The 18085-nt window shown below is 54.3% G+C and overlaps 1 protein-coding gene, 1 long non-coding RNA gene and 1 pseudogene across 2 annotated transcripts; 2 read left to right on the top strand and 1 right to left on the bottom strand.

The window, feature by feature from the left end:
- The first annotated feature begins 397 nt into the window (after positions 1 to 397).
- On the top strand, positions 398 to 7172 carry LOC470678 (endothelin-converting enzyme-like 1; annotated as a pseudogene).
- Positions 7173 to 11004: 3832 nt separating this feature from the next.
- On the bottom strand, positions 11005 to 14078 carry ALPP (alkaline phosphatase, placental). The gene is made up of 11 exons (XM_001146156.6): positions 13941 to 14078; positions 13732 to 13848; positions 13504 to 13619; positions 13132 to 13306; positions 12883 to 13055; positions 12499 to 12633; positions 12327 to 12399; positions 12062 to 12196; positions 11788 to 11979; positions 11452 to 11568; positions 11005 to 11324 (listed from the first exon to the last, which is right to left on the bottom strand). Exons 1-11 carry the CDS (start codon positions 14011 to 14013, stop codon positions 11026 to 11028), a joined length of 1605 nt encoding a protein of 534 aa, XP_001146156.3. The 5' UTR covers positions 14014 to 14078; the 3' UTR covers positions 11005 to 11025.
- On the top strand, positions 13166 to 17721 carry LOC107973956 (uncharacterized). The gene is made up of 3 exons (XR_001716510.3): positions 13166 to 13252; positions 13585 to 13874; positions 16226 to 17721. It is a non-coding gene; the product is annotated as an uncharacterized LOC107973956 (long non-coding RNA).
- The last annotated feature ends 364 nt before the right edge of the window (positions 17722 to 18085 follow it).

Here is an 18085-nt window from a genome sequence, read left to right as displayed (position 1 = left end):
AGATGGGGTTTTGCCATGTTGATCAGGCTGGTCTGGGACTCCTGAGCTCAAGCAATCTACCCGCCTTGACCTCGCAAAGTGGTGGGACTAAAGATGTTTGACACCGCACCCGGCCTACATACATATTTTTTTTAGAGATGGGGTATTGCTGTGTTGCTCAGGCTGGCCTCGAACTCCTGGTCTCAAGTAATCCTCCTGCCTCAGCCCCCTGAGTAGCTGGGAATACAGGCATGCTCCACCATGCCCTGCTCACTATATATTTTAACAAGTTTAATTTATCTTTTTTTTCTTTTTTTGTTTTTTTAAGACAGAGTCTCGCTCTGTCACCCAGGCTGGAGCGCAGTGGCATGATCTCAGCTCACTGCAGCCTCTGCCCCCACTGGTTCAAGTGATTCTCCTGCCTCAGCCTCTTGTGTAGCTGGGAATACAGGTGCACACCACCAGCCCCAGCTAATTTTTTTTTTTTTTTTTAGTAAAAATGGGGTTTTGCCATGTGGCCCAGGCTTGTCTCGAACTCCTCACCTCAGCTGATCCACCTGCCTCAGCCTCCCAAAGTGCTGGAATTACAGGCATGAGCCACCATGTCCAGCCACCCCGAATAGAATTCCTTAAGGGATGTCTAGCTGACTATGCCAGATTTCAACTTGGAGACACGACATACGACATGCAAAAACATACATACATAGACAGAAACACAAATAAGACCTTATAGCTTTCATTTTAGAATTGTAGTCATGAGACAGCAAAACATTGTAATGTGGACTCACAGGTTTATAAAACACAGTTGGATCCAAATGAGATTTCTGAGAAAATGGGAGAGGTCCCAAAGCTAAACTTTAAGATTTTCAGGGCCAGGCACCGTGGCTCATGCCTATAATCCCAGCACTATGGGAGGCCGAGGCGGGCGTATCACCTGAGGTCAGAAGTTGGAGACAAGCCTGGTCATGATGTTGAAACCCTGTCTCTACTAAAAATACAAAAAGTAGCCGGGTGTGGTGGTGTGCACCTGTAATCCTAGCTACTTGGGAGGCCAAGGCAGGAGAATCGCTTGAACCCAGAAGGCGGAAGTTGCAGTGAGGTGAGATCACTCCACTGCATTCCAGCCTGGGCGACAACAGAGAAACTCCGTCTCAAAAAAAAAAAAAAGATTGTCATTAGTTTTGATAAGCAATCTTATGAGGGCAGCAACCAAAACTTTGGGTAAAACAGTTTTCTTTTCTTTTCTTTTTTTGAGATGGAGTTTCACTCTTGTTGCCCAGGCTGGAGTGCAATGGCTCGATCTCGGCTCACTGCAACCTCAGCCTCCAGGTTCAAGCGATTCTCCTGCCTCAGTCTCTCAAGTAGCTGGGATTACAGGCGTGCGCCACCACACCTGGCTAATTTTGTATTTTCAGTAGAGACAGGGTTTCACCATATTGGTCAGGCTGGTCTGGAACTCTTGATGCCAAGTGATCCACGTGCCTTGGCCTCCCAAAGTGCTGGGGTTACAGGCATCAGCCACCGCGCCTGGCAAGCAGTTTAGTTTTCTGGTTTTTATTTTAATCTCTTTGAGCCCACCTTTATCCTTTTTCAGTTTCAAATGAGATTAGGGATTAAATACTAACTGTTTAATTTTAGCTAGGACTGGCTGGATTTTGTACAAGAAACAAAATCTCCTAGCAGTTTTGAAAAGTCCAATAACAAATTTCTCTTCTGTTTGCCACTCTCAGTTGCTTGACAGCTCCATGCCGGTGGGAAGCATTTTAGCAGTTTATTCAGCTCTTCCTGGCCCCTGTGTAGCAGAGAAGCAGATTTTATGCCAGAAACAGAGATCCTTTTCATTATTGCTCTGAGCTCATGATTTTGTCCTGTTTAATCTGGGCGCCTGACATTTATAAACATTTCTCTCATTCTGTTCTTTTCTAATATCAATCCTTCCGTGGACTGTTCCATCACCCGAAGCAACTGTTAAGCAAACCTGAATTTACATTTCCAAAAGGTCTCTAGGTTGTTGTTTGCCACGGAGCTGTTGTAATTTATAGAGCCATTAATTTGAAAGCCCTTCAAGACCCCTTCCTTAGTGGTTTTTATGTTGGCTGGAGTGTGATATTATCAGTTTATCTTAATGCCAGCAGAAATGTCAGCAGATTCCAAGTAGGCAGAAAAGAGAGAGAAGTAGACAACTTAGAAGGCTCTCCATTTAACTTTGTAGTTGGCAGTTTAAAAATTCAGTATTAGGAAAAAGCAAATTTGAGGAGTTCAAATGATTCCAATGATGGCCATTGATTTTGAAATGTGCATAGGGAAAGCCATGTAGCTGCCTGGAGTCCCAGAAAATCTGGCACGCCTTAGTGTCTGAGAATGCCATTCCATTTCTTTTTCATCTCTGAGAAGCAAAGAAAATCCTATAAACCCTGTCAGGGACTGTCAGGAGTCTGGACCAGTGTTTTAGATGGTGGTGACACCCTGGGTTCTTTCAGTTGGCTTTCTCACACTCACCATATGTGTATTTTTTGAGAATTCTCACTGTTAAACAGGCTTTAGTGCAGCAGCAGGACCACAAGTCATGGTAGCCTCGACCTCCTGGGCTCAAGCAATCCTCCCACATCAGCCTCCTGATAGCTGGGACTACAGGTGGGAGCTGCCACGCCCAGCTAATTTTTGTGTTATTTGTAGAGGTGGGGTTTCATCATGTTGCCCAGGCTGGTCTCCAACTCCTTAGCTCAAGCCATTCTCTCACCTTGGCCTCCCAGAGTGCAGGGATTACAGACAGGAGCCACCTCGAGGGGCCGACCCTCACCATGTATGTGTGTTTTAACATTTCCTATGGTGCTAAACTATTTATGTTTATTTTTGCTGTGGGATGATCAGAAGATGTTCAGGAACGAGCAAGAAAAAAAATGAGCCAAATCATTTAAAGACGTGGGAAACCAAACCAAAATCAAACCCAAATCAGAATGCTCACAAAATTTCAACCAAGGTGTACACATCAAACATAATATTCAGTCAGGCATCCAGAACCAAAAGTGAATTCACCAGGAAAGACTTGCCTCATGGACAGAACATAAATTCTTTAGAACTCAGAGTCCTCAAACCAGAAGGGCACTGCTCTTTACACCAGAAAGTGCTTGCCAAAAGCAAAGAAACAAAAAAGAAAGAAAGAAAGAAAGAAAGAAAGAAAGAAAGAAAGAAAGAAAGAAAGAAAGAAAGAAAGAAAGAAAGAAACCCAACCTTTATACCCTCAGGAGGGATGCAAGGTCCTTTGTTTAAGGGAGCCTTATAATCAAATCACATCCAGGATAAAGTAAAAAGGAACTGACCAAAGGGAGGAAGTCTGGGTATTTGAGGAGATTCACCAGAACAGAAAAGCAACTCCTGGAAAGGCAGTCTGCGGGGGGCTCAGTCAACACTGCGTTAGATTCCAGGACACTCTGATTCATCCAAGATGAATTCACTTCGGTCCCACTTCTGGCTCCGCTATGTGACACTGCATAACAAATACAGAAAGACTCTAAAATAAAATGAACTTTCTTTGGAAACAGGTATTGCTTGGGAATAAGCAGGCCATAGGAAAGCACGTGTGAATTTAGGGAGGTGAAGGAAGACAAAGGTTTTTAAAGGAAAATGGAAGAGGATCACAGGATTGTTTTGAGATATTTATCCTTGGCTACAAGGATCAAGGATATGCGTGGCACCAGTCTGAGGATGGACGGGTGTTTGCCGGGCAGATGTCCTTGCAGAAATATTTTTCGATGAAAGGTTAGGAAGGCCTTTGTGCAAGGTGGAACTGGAGCCTGGACCACTGGCATCACCCACTCACCCACAGCCTCAGCTTCCCTTTTGGAGACACTGCAGGGGAGCCAAGGAGCTGGGCCTCGGACCCCTCTTTATTGGCAGTCTGTGCAGGGTGACCAGGACTGTGTGGTCACAGGCTAAACCCAAGTCACCTCCTATTGGCCGCGATTGCTGTGCTCTGGGTCAACTGTGCATTGGTACCATGGGGGCCGCACTCGCAGCCCCAAGCCTTCTTCTGGCAGGGCTCTCCGTTGCTCTCCCTGGATCAGGAACTGGGGGAAGTGAGCGAGGCCAACCAGAAGCCCAGACGCCCTGGGGAGACCTCATCCTGGACAGGCGTTCCCAGGAGGACAAGGAAGCTCCCTGGTGAAGGTGCGCAGGCGCTGTGCGGGCAGCCCAGGCACTCCATCAGGGCCCCCTTATCCTTTAGGAGGAGTCCTCCCCGGCCGGTGCTCCAGGGCTGTGGGCTGGGGCATGACGGCCCCCAGCTGCGTAGCTCCAGCCCCTTTCTAGCCGGCTGGTGGGCAGCTCGTAATGGGGACGCGGGATCCGAAGGGACCCCTCCCGGGAGTACCCGCTGCCCTTACTGGTCCTGGGACACGGCTGGACCCCTCGGGCTGGCAGCTCGGCGGCAGAAAAGGCAGCGGGCGCTGGGAGACAGCGGCTGCCCACGCAGTTCTGCTCAGGCTCAGGCTCTGGTTTCGAGCGGGCCCGCTAGTCCTGGTCCTGCTCGGGTGCGCACCTGCGGGGTAAATGGCGCCGAATCCCTGCAGCCGTTGCCACCATCGCGGCCGCTGCGCGGAGCCTCCCGGCTTCGTCTCCTTGCGCCCCGCGGGAGGTGAAACTTCACCCAAGTTTGGGTTCTGGGGAGAACGTCTTGAAGCCGGGAGTGGCTCGGGTCGGGGTCACAGACTGGGAATGGGGGTGAGTGGCGGGACGGAGCCGGTCTCCATCAGGGCCTTCCAGGGGGTGGGCTGTGTATCCACGACCCTGGGGCGTTGGCGCTCGCCCCTGGGGAAGGAGCGGGTGGGCTGTCGGGCCACCGAGTAGAAGGAGCCAGCGATCGGGGTTGAGTGGTAGATCCTGCGGACTTCCGCAAGGACAAAGTTTGGTTCTTTGGCCGCTTTGTGGAGCCTCTGTCTGTGTCCAGCGCGGAAAGCTGAAAGTGCAGCATAGATGCGCTCCTGACCGCACCTCCTCACTCCAGCCTCCGCCTCTCCGCCCCCCACCCCCATTCTGCCCGGCCTTGGCTGGGGCAGGTCCTGGACCAGAAAGGCGAAGGGAAGAGGGACAGCCTTTCAATGAAGGCCCACTACGTGCCAGGCCCCGTGCCTGGCTCCTCCTCCTTCCCATCAGGGCCCTCCCAACCCAGGGACCCGCACGTGTGTGCAGGGAGGGGGACAGGGGAGAAGACTCCACTGTGCACGCGGGGGTGGTGGCCCCGCCGAGCCCTCCTGGTCCCTGGTTTCCCCAGTGAATGAGGCTCGCGGCTGGGGCCTCTGCACCCAGGCCTGTGTCTCTCCTCGCGGTGCCCCGGAACCCCGTCGGGCTGCGGCGTCTCATTAGCCTGCCTCTGTCCTTCCCGCAGCTGAGGCCCCAGGGGCCACGCGGAGGCTCACGAGGAGGCCGGCGGCCACGCGCATCCCGTAGCCCAGGTGGCCCAGGGCTGCACCCCGGCGGCCTCGGCGCCATGGAGTCCTGGTATTCGCTGATGGCGCACTACGATGAGTTCCAGGAGGTCAAGTATGTGAGTCACTGCGGCGCGGGGGGCGCTTGCGGGGACTTTCTGCCCGCAGGCCACCGGGCCCAGGCCGGGCTGCAGCTCTGGAAGCGGCGCAAGTTGAACCTGCTGTCGGGCTGGTGTTTGCAGCCGGCCTCTGCTCCATCCTGGCGGCTATGCTGGTGCTCAAGTACCTGGGCCCGGTCGCGGCCGGCGGCGGAGCCTGTCCTGAAGGCTGTCCTGAGCGCAAGACTTCGCGTGCACCGCTCGCTTCTTGGCCGCCAACCTGGACGCCAGCATCGACCCATGCCAGGACTTATACTCGTTCGCCTGCGGCGGCTGGCTGCGGCGCCACGCCATCCCCGACGACAAGCTCACCTACGGCACCATCGCGGCCATCGGCTAGCAGAACGAGGAGCGCCTGCGGCGCCTGCTGGCTCGGCCCAAGGGTGGACCCGGCGGCGCTGCCCAGCACTAGGTGCGCTCCTTCTTCCGCTTGTGCCTCGAGATGCGCGAGATCGAACGACTGAACCCGCTGCTCATGCTGGAGGTCATCGAGGACTGCGGGGGCTGGGACCTGGGCGGCGCGGCGGAGCGCCCGGGGGTTGCTGCGCGATGGGACCTCAACTGGCTGCTGTAAAAAAGTGCAGGGCGTGTACAGCGCCGCCGCGCTCTTCTCGCTTATGGTCAGCCTGGACGACAGGAACTCTTTGCGCTACGTCGCCCGTGTGAGTGCGCGCGCTGAGCGCCCCGCCAGCTGCCGTAGACCCGGGGCGCAGTGGCCTTGCCCAGGGGTCCCTGAGGGCGGGAGGAGGGTGCGCGAGAGGAGAGGAAGGGAAAGCAGGGGAGGGGAGGGAGCGCACAGTGGCAGCAAGCGGGAGGAGGTCATAAGTAATTTCCCTGGGGTAACTGCGGTGTTCAGCGGTGCAGCCATTTCCCAGCCCTCTGGCAGGCAGTGGGGAGCGGGTGGGGTGCGCGGCAATATATTCAAGCTTATGTACAAAGCATTTGAGGTCTAGTTGAAGAAACAACTTGAAGAATGGCCTCGCAGCAATTACAAACAAATACCCTTCAGCAATTACAAGAAGGCTTTCAATGACTGAACCCGAATACTTGGTTGTCTGGGTTAAACATACGCATTTGGGTGATGGCCGCTATATTCTTTTTTGTATCTGATTGCTAGGGTGATGGCCGCTATATTCTTTTTTGTATCTGATTGCTAGGCTTCTGTAAATGGCTCTGTGCTGCCACCCGAAGCATCTATGACCAGGGAAGAAGGATAGAAGCTTATTTTGCATTGGATAACCAGCAAGCTCTAAGAATTAAAGAAGGGGGAGATGTGGGGGGTGCACGACGATATATTCAAACTTATGTACAAGGCATTTGAGCTCGAGGCATGGAAAAATACTGAGGCACTGTGTGTACGTTGTTTATGCGTGAGAATGTAACTCCTTGACACTGAAAACAGGACAAGGAGTGGAATGTGTGATAAGGAGCGCTGAAAACAGCCTCCTAGGAATGCGGTCTGAGTGCTTTTACAAGGCCGTATGTGCCTCATGACCCCACGGCAAAAACCCATCTGGTGGATGTTTGTGGTTTAACAAGCCCTCTAATAAATACTTGGCGGATGGATTTTGGGGCGGCACTCTCTCAGAGGAGTTGCCGCCTGCCCCACTCAGCTGGAATTGTCTGAGTACTTCATTCTCTGGCGTTCACAGCAGCTACAAGCTGCAAGGGGTGACCCCAACGTGACCACCTTGAAATTACGCGTGGAGCAGGTCGACTCATCAACTTTGGGTACTAAAAATACCAAAACTTAGCTGGGCGTGGTGGCGGGTGCCTGTAATCGCAGCTACTCAGGAGGCTGAGGCAGGAGAATTGCTTGAACCCGGGAGGCAGATGTTGCAGTGAGCCGAGATCGCGCCATTGCACTCCAGCCTGGGCAATAAGAGCGAAACTCTGTCTCAAACAAAACAAAACTCTTGCTAAGGAAAGAGCAAATTTTTGAGCAGAAGTTTGAAAATATTTATTTGACACTTGATTTTGGGGTAAACAATGTATTAGACTCATAAACACTCATACCTACACAGGAAAAGGAAGCTTGAGAACAGAATGACCTCATTTCAGAATCATCTTTTTCCTCTTCTTCTTCCTCCTCCTCCTCCTCCTCCTCCTCCTCCTCCTCCTCCTCCTCCTCCTCCTCCTCCTCCTCCTCCTCCTTCTTCTTCTTCTTCTTCTTCTTCTTCTTCTTCTTCTTCCTTCTTCCTTCTTCTTCTTCTTCTTGGGATGGAGTTTCACTCTCGTCGCCCAGGCTGGAGTGCAATGGTGCGATCTCGGCTCACTGCAACCTCTGCCTCCCGGATTCAAGCGATTCTCTTGTCTCAGCCTCCTGAGTAGCTAGGATTACGAGTGCCTGCCACCACACCTGGCTAATTTTTGTATTTTTAGTAGAGACAGGATTTCACCATGATGGCCAGGCTGGTCTCAAACTTCTGACCTCAAGTGATCTGCCTGTCTCGGCCTCCCAAAAGGCTGGGATTACAAGCATGAGCCACAACGCCTGGCCAGAATAATCTGTTTTTAAAATGTCTTCACTTTTAAAATATAGAAGTCCTTGGGTGTGCGCACTCATGTAAAACCTAAACATGCAGCACCTCCACATTGGTTAGAAAGAGGAACTTTCTAACCCACTGACAACTGGGAAGATAGAAGTATACTAGCTGGATTTTACCAAAACCTTTGCGTATTTGGTGGATGGAATGTAACAATGAGTATGATGATTTAGTAAGGCCAGCTAATGGTGTCTACCTTCTGTTCACCTCCCATATTTTTATGACAGCCACTAAAACCTAGAATTAGAAAAGAAAAAAAACTGTCCTGAGAGAGCCAGGTCCTCAAATACATGTATATATTTTTCCAGACAGGGTCTTGCTCTGTTGCCCAGGCTAGAGTGCAGTGGAGCAATCTTCTTTCACTGCAGCCTCGACCTCCCTGGACTCAGTTGTTGTTTTTGCAGAGACGGGATCTCACTAAGTTGCCCAGGCTATTCTCAAACTCCTGAACTCAAGCGATCCTACCCGCTCTTCCTGCCAAAGTGCTGTGATTGCAGGTGTTGAGCCGCCATGCCTGCCAAATAGATGTTTTACAATGTTAAAATAATTTTCATATGCAAGGAAGCATTCAATCATGCTAATATTTCTAGTGAGCACAAAATGCTTGCTTTTTTTTTTTTCTTAAGACAGAGTGGCTCTGTTGCACAGGCTGGAGTGCAGTGGTATGATCTCAATTCACTGCAACCTCCCAGGTTCAATCAATTCTCCTGCCTCAGCCTCCCAAGTAGCTGGGATTACAGGTGCCGACCACCACGCCCGGCTAATTTTTGTAGTTTTAGTAGAGACCGTGTTTTAGTTTAGACCAGTTTTAGTTTCACCATGTTGGCTGGGCTGGTCTCAAACTCCTCACTTCAGGTGATCCTCCCACCACAGCCTCCTGAGTAGCTGGGACCACACGCATGGGCCATGAGGCTTGGCTAATTTTTGTATTTTTTGTAATAGTGTAAAATTTGCTGGAAAATGTGGCTGATTTCACCTTTAATTCTTTTCGGCCAGACACGTGGCTCACACCTGTAATCCCAAACTTTGGGAGGCCAAGGCGGGTGGATCACCTGAGGTCAGGAGTTGGAGACCTGCCTGGCCAATATGGTGAAACCCCGTCTCTACTAAAAATACAAAAACTAGCCAGGCATGGTGGTGCACACTTGTTGACCCCTGGCTACTTGGGAGGGTGAGGCAGGATAATGGCTTGAACCTGGGAGGCAGAGGTTGCAGTGAGCCGAGACAAGGTCATTGCACTCCAGCCTGGGCAACAGAGTGAGGCTCTGCCTCAAATAAAAAAAATTCTTTTCAATGTTCTTTTGGGGCAGGTGTGGTACTCACCAAGCATGGCTGTGTTGGGATGGGTGCTCCCGAATGCTTTTGGACAGAGATCAGAAACACCTGGAGTCAGTTCCTTCCCCAGTTCTCACCTCTCCCTACTACCCTCTACCACCCCCACCATCCACCCAAAAGACAAGACCCTTCTTCTGGCAGCAGCCAGAATACTTATTTTCCACCCAGGGCGGGTCACAGCACTCCTCAAAGACCTCCAACCACATCCCTCTACTCAGACTTCACACTCCCCAACACTACCCACCCTCTTGACCCCTCAGATTTACGCCTCTACCCACCCACCCTCTGATCCAGCCCTTGGCCTCCCAGAGCACCTGCTGGCGCTGCCCCAGGGCCTTGGCACTGCTGTTCTGCCTTCCTCAAGCCCCACTCTGTTTAGGTCTCTTGCTCAATCATCTGCTCCTCAGCAGCCCCTCCTGGCCTGCGTTATCCACCCCTCCAGACACTGTGCCCACAGGCACTCATGATTTTCCTCCTAGGAAGTAGTACTGGCATTACATTGTCTAACACTTCCTTTTATTATTTATTTATTTTTAAAATTTATTTGTTTATTTTTGAGGCAGAATCTCGCTCTGTCGCCCAGGCTGCAGTGCAGTGGCATGACCTCGGCTCACTGCAACCTCCGCCGCCCGGGTTCAAGCGATTATCCTGCTTCAGCCTCCTGGGTAGCTGGGACTACAGGCGCATAGATAAGGGGTTTCACCGTGTTAGCCAGGATGGTCTCCATCTCCAGACCTCGTGATCCGCCCACCTCGGCCTCCCAAAGTGCTGGGATTACAAACACTTTATTATTGCTTTGTCTCCCAGGAGAGCAGAGGCCCTGGGGAGGCAGGGGAGTCCTCCTTCTTGAGAAATCTATGCCCAGTGTCCAGATGTCTGGGGAGGGACCTTTGGCTCTCGACCACTGTCCTGCACCCAGGGCTTCCCAGGAGCTCCTCGGACCTCAGTTGGGTGCTGAAATTGGCATTTGGGGGTATGGAACATCTGAGAAGTTGTGATTTGGGGTAAGCCTTTGCCATGAGGCAGACGGCCCCTTGGGGGGGGTACAGGGGTGTGGAATTAGCTTAGTGGGGGGCAGCCGAAGGCTGTGTCAAAATCCCCCTGGTGATCCCCACCCCAGGAGCCTCCTTGGCCAGCAGGGTGGCAGGAAACCACCCTTCTCCAGGCGTCCTGAAGATCCCGAGTCCTCAAGTCCCACAAGTGATTCAAGGACTGAAGCAAAGATCAGCGGGGCGCGGGGTCTGGGTGCTTCTTTTCCCCAGGAAGGGAGCCTACCTGGTACCCACTGGGCTGTAGGTGGGGGCTGGATGGCCTGAGCCCCCTCCTTTCCTGGGGTGCAGGCAGCCACTGGGCACAACCTGCAGTCCCTGGGGTTGGGGTAGGGAGTCCGAGAGCAGCCAAGGGGCAGGTTTGGTGTTATGGGCTCAGTCCCCAGAGCGCACGGGGAGGGGAAGGTTCCATGGCAGGACCTCTGTATAGGGACTCTGGGGATGACGACTCGGGCTGGAGGCCGGGCAGGACGACAGGAGGTGGGGAGCAGGGGAACTCCGGGATGGGGAAGCAGGAGCCCCAGGGACGGGACACTCAGGGAGCAGTGGCCGTCCCCAGCAGCAGCAAGGTCCCGGCCAGCAGAGGAAGCAACGCGGGGACCACGGACGGCCCCGGGTGCGCGGCGTCGGTGGTGCCGGCGGGGGGCGCCAGGTCGCAGGCCGTGTAGGGCTCCAGGCAGGCGGCGAAGGCCATGACGTGCGCTATGAAGGTCTGCTCCTGCACGCCGTGAACCAGGTGCGCCTGCGGGCCGCGCGCGAACACCGCCACGTCCTCGCCTGCGTGGGTCTCTTCGTCCAGGGGCACTGCTGACTGCTGCCGATACTCGGGGCTCCCTGGTAGGAGGGTTCAGTTCCGGTAGGAGGGTTCATTCAGTTCCAGGCAGACAGGAGGTGACCCCTTCCCGCCAGCCCCCCATCCTTGGCACCCTGGTCCCCCTCGGGGCGACCCCGCGGCACTCACCGCTCTCGCTCTCGGTAACATCCGGCCGGGCGCCGTCCTTGAGCACATAGCCTGGACCGTTTCCGTATAGGAGGACCGTGTAGGCCTTCCTGTCCTGGGCCTTGCCAGGGGCCAGCCCTGCAGAGAGAGGGGTCCCTGTGGTTGAGCTGAACACAGCTGTGGAGTGTCTCCCACGTGCTAGGCACCGCCACGTTTTGCCTGGTCAGGGGCTTAGTCCTCAGGAGACCCTACAGGGCTGGTGCCAGCATTACTGCCATTTGACAGAGGAGGAGACTGAGGCTCAGATTTCACCCACTTAATTGCTGCAGCAGCACCTGCCACTCTCCCCAGGCCTACCGAAGATGGAGCTCCCTCGCAGGGGGTAGCCTCCGAAGGAGAAGACGTGGGAGTGGTCAGCGGTGACGAGGCTCAGCGTGTCCTCCTCGCTGGTGAGCTGGCCCGCCCTCTCAATGGCGTCGTCGAACATGATCGTCTCAGTCAGTGCCCGGTAAGCCCTGCTTTCATGGTGACCATGGTCGATGCGACCACCTGCAGGAAGGCCAGAGGGGGGAGATGCTGAGCCTGCCCTGCTCCAACCCCCAACCCCCACTCCCCAGGGGCCACCACGCACCCTCCACGAAGAGGAAGAAGCCGCGGGGGTTCCTGCTCAGCAGGCGCAGGGCAGCCTCTGTCATCTCCATCAGGGAGGGGTCCAGCGTGGAGTCTCGGTGGATCTCGTATTTCATGTCTCCAGGCTCAAAGAGACCTGTGGGACAAGGGGTCCTGTGGTGACTGGCAGGCTGGGGGTGGGAGGGTGCTGGCGGATGTGCACACAGGCTCAGAAGGTGCCATCTGAGGCCATCTGAGGGATGCCAGGGCAGGAAGGGGGTCATTACCCATGAGATGGGTCACAGACGGGTCCAGGGAAGCCTGCATGAGCTCAGTGCGGTTCCACACGTACCGGGCACCCTGCGGGGAGGGAGAGAGCCAGGCCTCAGCCCACAGCCCCGAGCCCCACACCTCTGCCCTCCCCCTGCTGTGCCCCTTGCACCCGCCAGCCCCCATCACCTGGCGCTTCGCCAGCCATTCCTGCACCAGATTCTTCCCGTCCAGCCTGGTCCCACCTTGGCTGTAGTCATCTGGGTACTCAGGGTCTGGGGTCCCCATGCGAAACATGTACTTTCGGCCTCCACCTAGGATCACCTGGGAACAGAGGATGGGGCAGGTGGATTTGGGGGCCTGGCTGGCCCCGTGCCCCCTCCTCATGCACAGCCCCTGACTCCCCTCCCCAAGGCTGTGGGAATGGCCCAGCCTGTGGTGCACCTTCTACGCCCACAACCCCACCTCCAGACCCTGCTGGCCCAGATAAGGCTTTTGGTTGCCTGGGTCTGAGCTGGTGCCCCCTCCCTGCTACTCTCTGCCCAGCCCCAGCCCTTGGCCCTGGGGTCGCACGTCAATGTCCATGTTGGAGATGAGCTGTGTGGCGATGTCCTTGCAGCCCTCCCGGCGGGCCGAGCAAGGCATGTTGGTGTCCGAGTACCAGTTGCGGTTCACCGTGTGGGCGTAGGTGCCGGCTGGCGAGGCGTGCTGCACCCGTGTGGTGGTTACCACTCCCACTGACTTCCCTAAGGGTGTCAGAGGTCAGTATATGTGACCAAGGTCTGTGACCTGGCCGTGACCCAGCAGCAGGCCACAGCTCACCTGCTTTCTTGGCCCGATTCATCACGGAGATGACCTCGTTGCCGCGTGTCGTGTTGCACTGGTTAAAGCGGGCGGCTGCACTCAAGCCGATGGTCTGGAAGTTACCCTTGACCCCGCACAGGTAGGCCGTGGCTGTGGCTCCACTGTCTGGCACATGTTTGTCTACATTGTATGTCTGGGGACAGAGACACTCTGAGCTCTTCTCTGGGGCAGACACGGAGACCCAGACCCTGATCTCTGTCCTCTGGGATTCCAACTGCCTCTAACTCCTTACTGGAGCCCCAGCTGTTTAGGGTCCCTCCCTCCTACCACACTCCATAGCCAGGATTCCCCTTCTCTGCTTGGAGAACTCTGAAGTGGCCCAGCCCTTACCTTGGACAGAGCCACGTATGGGAAGCGGTCCATGGCCAGGGGGATCTCAGGCCCCAGTCTGTCCTTCTTCTGCCCTTTTAGGATCCTGGCAGCTGTCACCGTAGACACCCCCATCCCTGAAGGAACAGAAATGTGTGAGGCTTGGGCCCCAGGGCTGTCCTGGAACCACTGAGGGTCCGGGTGCCAGGGCTGTGAGGGCTGCGGGGCTGGAAGGCCTGGCTCACTCACCGTCACCCAGGAAGATGATGAGGTTCTTGGCGGCTGTCTGTGCAGGCTGCAGCTTCTTGGCGGCACCCAGGGCCTCGGCTGCCTGGCGGTTCCAGAAGTCCGGGTTCTCCTCCTCAACTGGCCAAGGGGAGAGTAAAGATCAGGTCAGCCTGGGCTGGGGGGTGCCCTGTGTGTGTGTTGTGTAGGGGCAGCTGGGGGAGCCTCATTACCTGGGATGATGCCCAGGGAGAGCTGTAGCCTCAGGCCCAGCAGCAGCAGCAGCAGCATGCAGGGCCCCAGCATGTCTGGAGGGCAGCAGGACAGTGGCGAGGCAGGAATTCTGGGTATGGAGTATGAGCTGCACTCTAGGCTGCCTGGGTTTAAATCAGGGAGAACTGTGTCCCGGCTTCTCCCCTTGTTGCCACCTTGACCCTGCCTAGCCTCTTGACCTGAAGCCACACTGGCTGAAGGGAGTGGCAGGGTGTGGCTGGGCTGGGCCGGGCTGGGGCTGGGGTCCTGAGAAAGGCAGCTCAGGTTGGGACCAGGTGTCCCCCAGGGAAGGGTGCGGTATTGAGTACAGATGCCATTTGGGTGAGTGTGGTGTGCCTCCTGCAGCCAGGAGCCCCTCCCCCAACCCCTGCTCACTGTGTCTTGTGTGGAACAAGACACCCTGTCACTGGATCATTCACCCATTTTTTTCTATATTTCCCAGAAGCTGGGGCCAGGCTGTGTTCTGGTGTCAAGAGGAGGGGAGGCTGGAAGCACACAGTCTGGGCCAGGGCCTGGGTTCAGCCTCCTGATGCCAGGAGCCTGGGCCCTGTGGGAAAGGGGCACGTGGGGGGCTTTGCTGCCCTGGCACCCCCTTGCTCCATCATCTTACCTTGGCCTGGACAGGTGGGGCTGGCAGGAATCTGGGCCCAGAGCTCTAGGGCTGTGGGCAGCTGTGGGGCCAATGGTGACAGCACTGAGTGGGGCCGGACCAGTCCTGCCCATTGCTCACATGTTGTGTGTGATTGTGTATGTGTTTGTGTGGGTGCACTCACACTAATGTTTGGACGACGCAGGTGGGGAGTCCACCCCAGCCCAACCACAGCAGCCCCTTCTCCACTCATGCTTGCTCGCCCCGAGCCCCAGTCTTGGCCCCCAAAACCCAGGGGACCTCACCTGCTGCTCAGCCTCTGCCTTCCCTGCACCACTCCCTACCACCCCCACGGGCCTCCCCTCAGGCCGAGCTTTCTGGAGTCCTCCTGCCTGCCCCCCGCCTGGCTTCCTGCTGGTCGTCCTGGGGCTCTCAGGGAAGATGTCACCCTCATGGGGACATTCCTTCCTCCTGCTTGTTGCCCCCTTAGTTCCTTCTACCTCCTGCTTCATCTTGCTGAGTTAGGAAATTTCTGGGCTAAATTTCAGAGGAGACTCACTAACAGGCAGGCCCTTAATTAATTCATTGATTCACTCTAAAGTCAAGGCCAGTCAGGAGCTTTTGCCGCCACCCCACAATTATTTTTCGAGCTGGAATCTTTTGGTTTTGGAGACAGGGTCCCATTCTGTCAGCCAGGTTGGAGTGTGATGCCTGAGTTACGGCTCCCTGCAGCTTCGGACCTCCCAGGCTCAAGCAGTCTTCCCACCTCAGCCTCTCACGTAGCTGGCACCAATGGCATGTGCCACCACACCTGACTCATTTTTAATTTTGTGTAAAGACATGGTTTTGCTATGTTGCCCAGGCTGGCCTCGAACCTCCACCTCAGCCTCCCAAAGTGTCTGGATTTACAGACATGAGCCACTGCGCTCACCTTCCTCTTTTTTTTTTTTTTTTTTTTTTTTTGAGGCAGGGTCTCATTTGTCACCAGGCTGGACTGCGGTGGCGTGATCATGGCTCACTGCCTCAGCCTTAGCCTCAGCCTCCCCAGTAGCTGGGCTTATTGGCACCAGCCACCATGCCTGGCTAATTTTTTTTGTTTTGTTTTGTAGAGTCTCACTGTGTTGCCCAGGCTGCTCTCAAACTCCTGGCTTCAAGTGATCCTCCTGCCTCAGCCTCTCAGACCACTGGGATCACAAGTGTGAGCCACTGGACCAAGCTGGGTCTTGTCGTTTGGCAACAACATTCGTTCCCAGCCCCTGCCATGCTGTCCCCTGAGTGGCAAGGGCTGTTGCCATATTTCCCAGTGAAATGCCCTGGTAAGATCTGGAGGGCAGGAGGCAGGCAGAAGCCATTCATCCGTGGTTGGCAGTAGCTGGTGAGGGGGCGAATTCAGCCCTGCCAGGCCACTTTGGGAGGCCAAGACAGGTGGATCACCTGAGTTCGGGAGTTCAAGACCAGCCTTACCAACATGGATAATCCCCATCTCTACTAAAAAATACAAAATTAGCCAGGCATGGTGGCACATGCCTGTAAGGTGGGCACTGAGCTGGAACATGGTCTGGACTGCACAGAGCTTGGTATCCCCAAGGGCATCAGGTGGTAGAGGGTGCTAAGGGATCTAGATGGGGCCCTACAGGACCAGCCCTTCCTTCCCAGGAAACAGAAGGACCAAGACGACCAGTCCTCTGAGAATACACGCCACAGCCTGGGCCTCCCCTTGCCCCAGGTAACAGCAACCAAGAATCCCAGGAATGGAGGCTTTGGCTCTTCCTCCAGCTGGGGAAGACCTGCTGCTTCTGCTTTGAAATCCCTGGACCTCAGAGGAAGGGCTGTAACCAGACATTATGACAGGCGACTCTGGCATGAAGGTAGGAGGCAGGGTGGCCAAGCATCCCCATGTGGCCAGGGTGTCACCATAGACTTTGAATGTGGACAAATATCCTTTGTTTACTGCAAGTGACATTGGTGTGTGTCTGGTCTCCAGTCTTGCTCAGCACCTGAAAAAATTCACCACATAGTGAGCAACATAGCAAGACCCTGTTTCTATTTTATTTTATTAATTAATTAATAATTAATTTTTATTTTTTTGAGATGGAGTCCCACTCTGTCCCCCAGGCTGGAGTGCAGTGGCACCATCTCAGCTCACTGCAACCTCCACCTCCCAGGTTCAAGCGATTCTCCTGCCTCAGCCTCTTGAGTAGCTGGGATTACAGGCGCCCGCCAGCACGCCCAGCTAGTTTTTGTATTTTTATTTTTTTATTTTTGTTTATTTACTTGTTTTAGAGATGGAATCTCGCTCTGTCGCCCAGGTTGGAGTGCACTGGTGAGATCTCTGCTCACTGCTCCGCCTCCCAGGTTCAAGGGATTCTCCCACGTTCAAGGGATTCTCCCACCTCAGCCTCCCGAGTAGCTGGGATTACAGGCACCTGCTACCACACCTGACTCATTTTGTATTTTTAGCGGAGATGGGGTTTCACCATGTTGGCCAAGCTGGTCTCAAACTCCTGACCTCAGGCTATCCACCTGCTTTGGCCTTCCACAGTGTTGGGATTACAGGCGTAAGCCACTGCGCCTGGCTGATTTTTGTATTTTTAGCGGAGATGGGTTTTCACAATGTCGGCCAGGCTGGTCTCAAACTCCTGACCTCAAATGATCTGCCCACCTCGGCCTCCCAAAGTGCTGGGATTACAGGCGTGAGTAGCTGTACATGCTGGTTCGTACGTCGCAGGTCTCATTAGCTTCTTAAATCTCCACCCGGGGTGCGCTTTTTACTATTATAATGAGCAAAGGGTCAGTTTGAGGATAGGTAAAATCAAAATGCGCATGCTCTCTAGAAAGAAAAGTCCCCACTGAAGATAGCTTTGCTTGAATGAGCTCAATTACAATTCGAATGCTGAGGCTTATTGTGTTGACTGTGCGGTCACCACGCTTGCTGCATCCCAAGAACACGGTCACTTCCTTGATTACCTATCCTGTTTCAGTACCGCCCTTTGGAAATACGTGCATGTCACATTTTGAAAAATACTGGCTGAGATGAAAATGGAAAACGCAGCTGGAACAGTTGCATCTAATCTGGATCAAATGGCAAGCTTGTTCCTTTTCTTTCTTTCCTCTTGAGATATGTCAAACATTAAAACTGCAGAAAACAGAAAGATATGGCCTAAAGAAGAGTTACAGAATTGAACACCAAAGTAATACTACTCAGATCAAGAAATTGACTACGGCCAGGATCTTCCCATATGTACCCCGCCCCCCATTCAAACCCCACTTCTTCCTTCCCCACCAAAGGGAACCATTGACTTTGTTTTTTGAGACAGAGTCTTGCTCCGTAGCCCAGGATGGAGTGCAGTGGGGCAATCACGGCTCACTGCAGCCTTAACCTCCTGGGCCCAAGAGATTCTTCCACCTCAGCCTCCCGAGTAGTGGGGACTACAGGTGTGTGCCACCTTGCCCATTTAATTTTTGCATTTTTGGTAGAGATGGGGTTTCACCATGTTGCCCAAGCTGGTCTGGAAG

Source organism: Pan troglodytes, chromosome 13 (genome assembly GCF_028858775.2).
Source record: "Pan troglodytes isolate AG18354 chromosome 13, NHGRI_mPanTro3-v2.0_pri, whole genome shotgun sequence".
In the NCBI taxonomy this organism is placed as follows: Eukaryota; Metazoa; Chordata; class Mammalia; order Primates; family Hominidae; genus Pan; species Pan troglodytes.
This window is presented reverse-complemented; position numbering and strand designations above follow the sequence as displayed.

Excerpts from the sequence above, each read along its gene's own strand:
- ALPP (XM_001146156.6), bottom strand. The coding sequence starts at position 14,013 with ATGCTGGGGCCCTGCATGCTGCTGCTGCTGCTGCTGGGCCTGAGGCTA. Across the intron at positions 13,307-13,503 it reads CATACGTGGCTCTGTCCAAG|ACATACAATGTAGACAAACA; the intron begins GTAAGGGCTGGG and ends CTCTGTCCCCAG. Across the intron at positions 12,400-12,498 it reads AATGGCTGGCGAAGCGCCAG|GGTGCCCGGTACGTGTGGAA; the intron begins GTGATGGGGGCT and ends CCCTCCCCGCAG.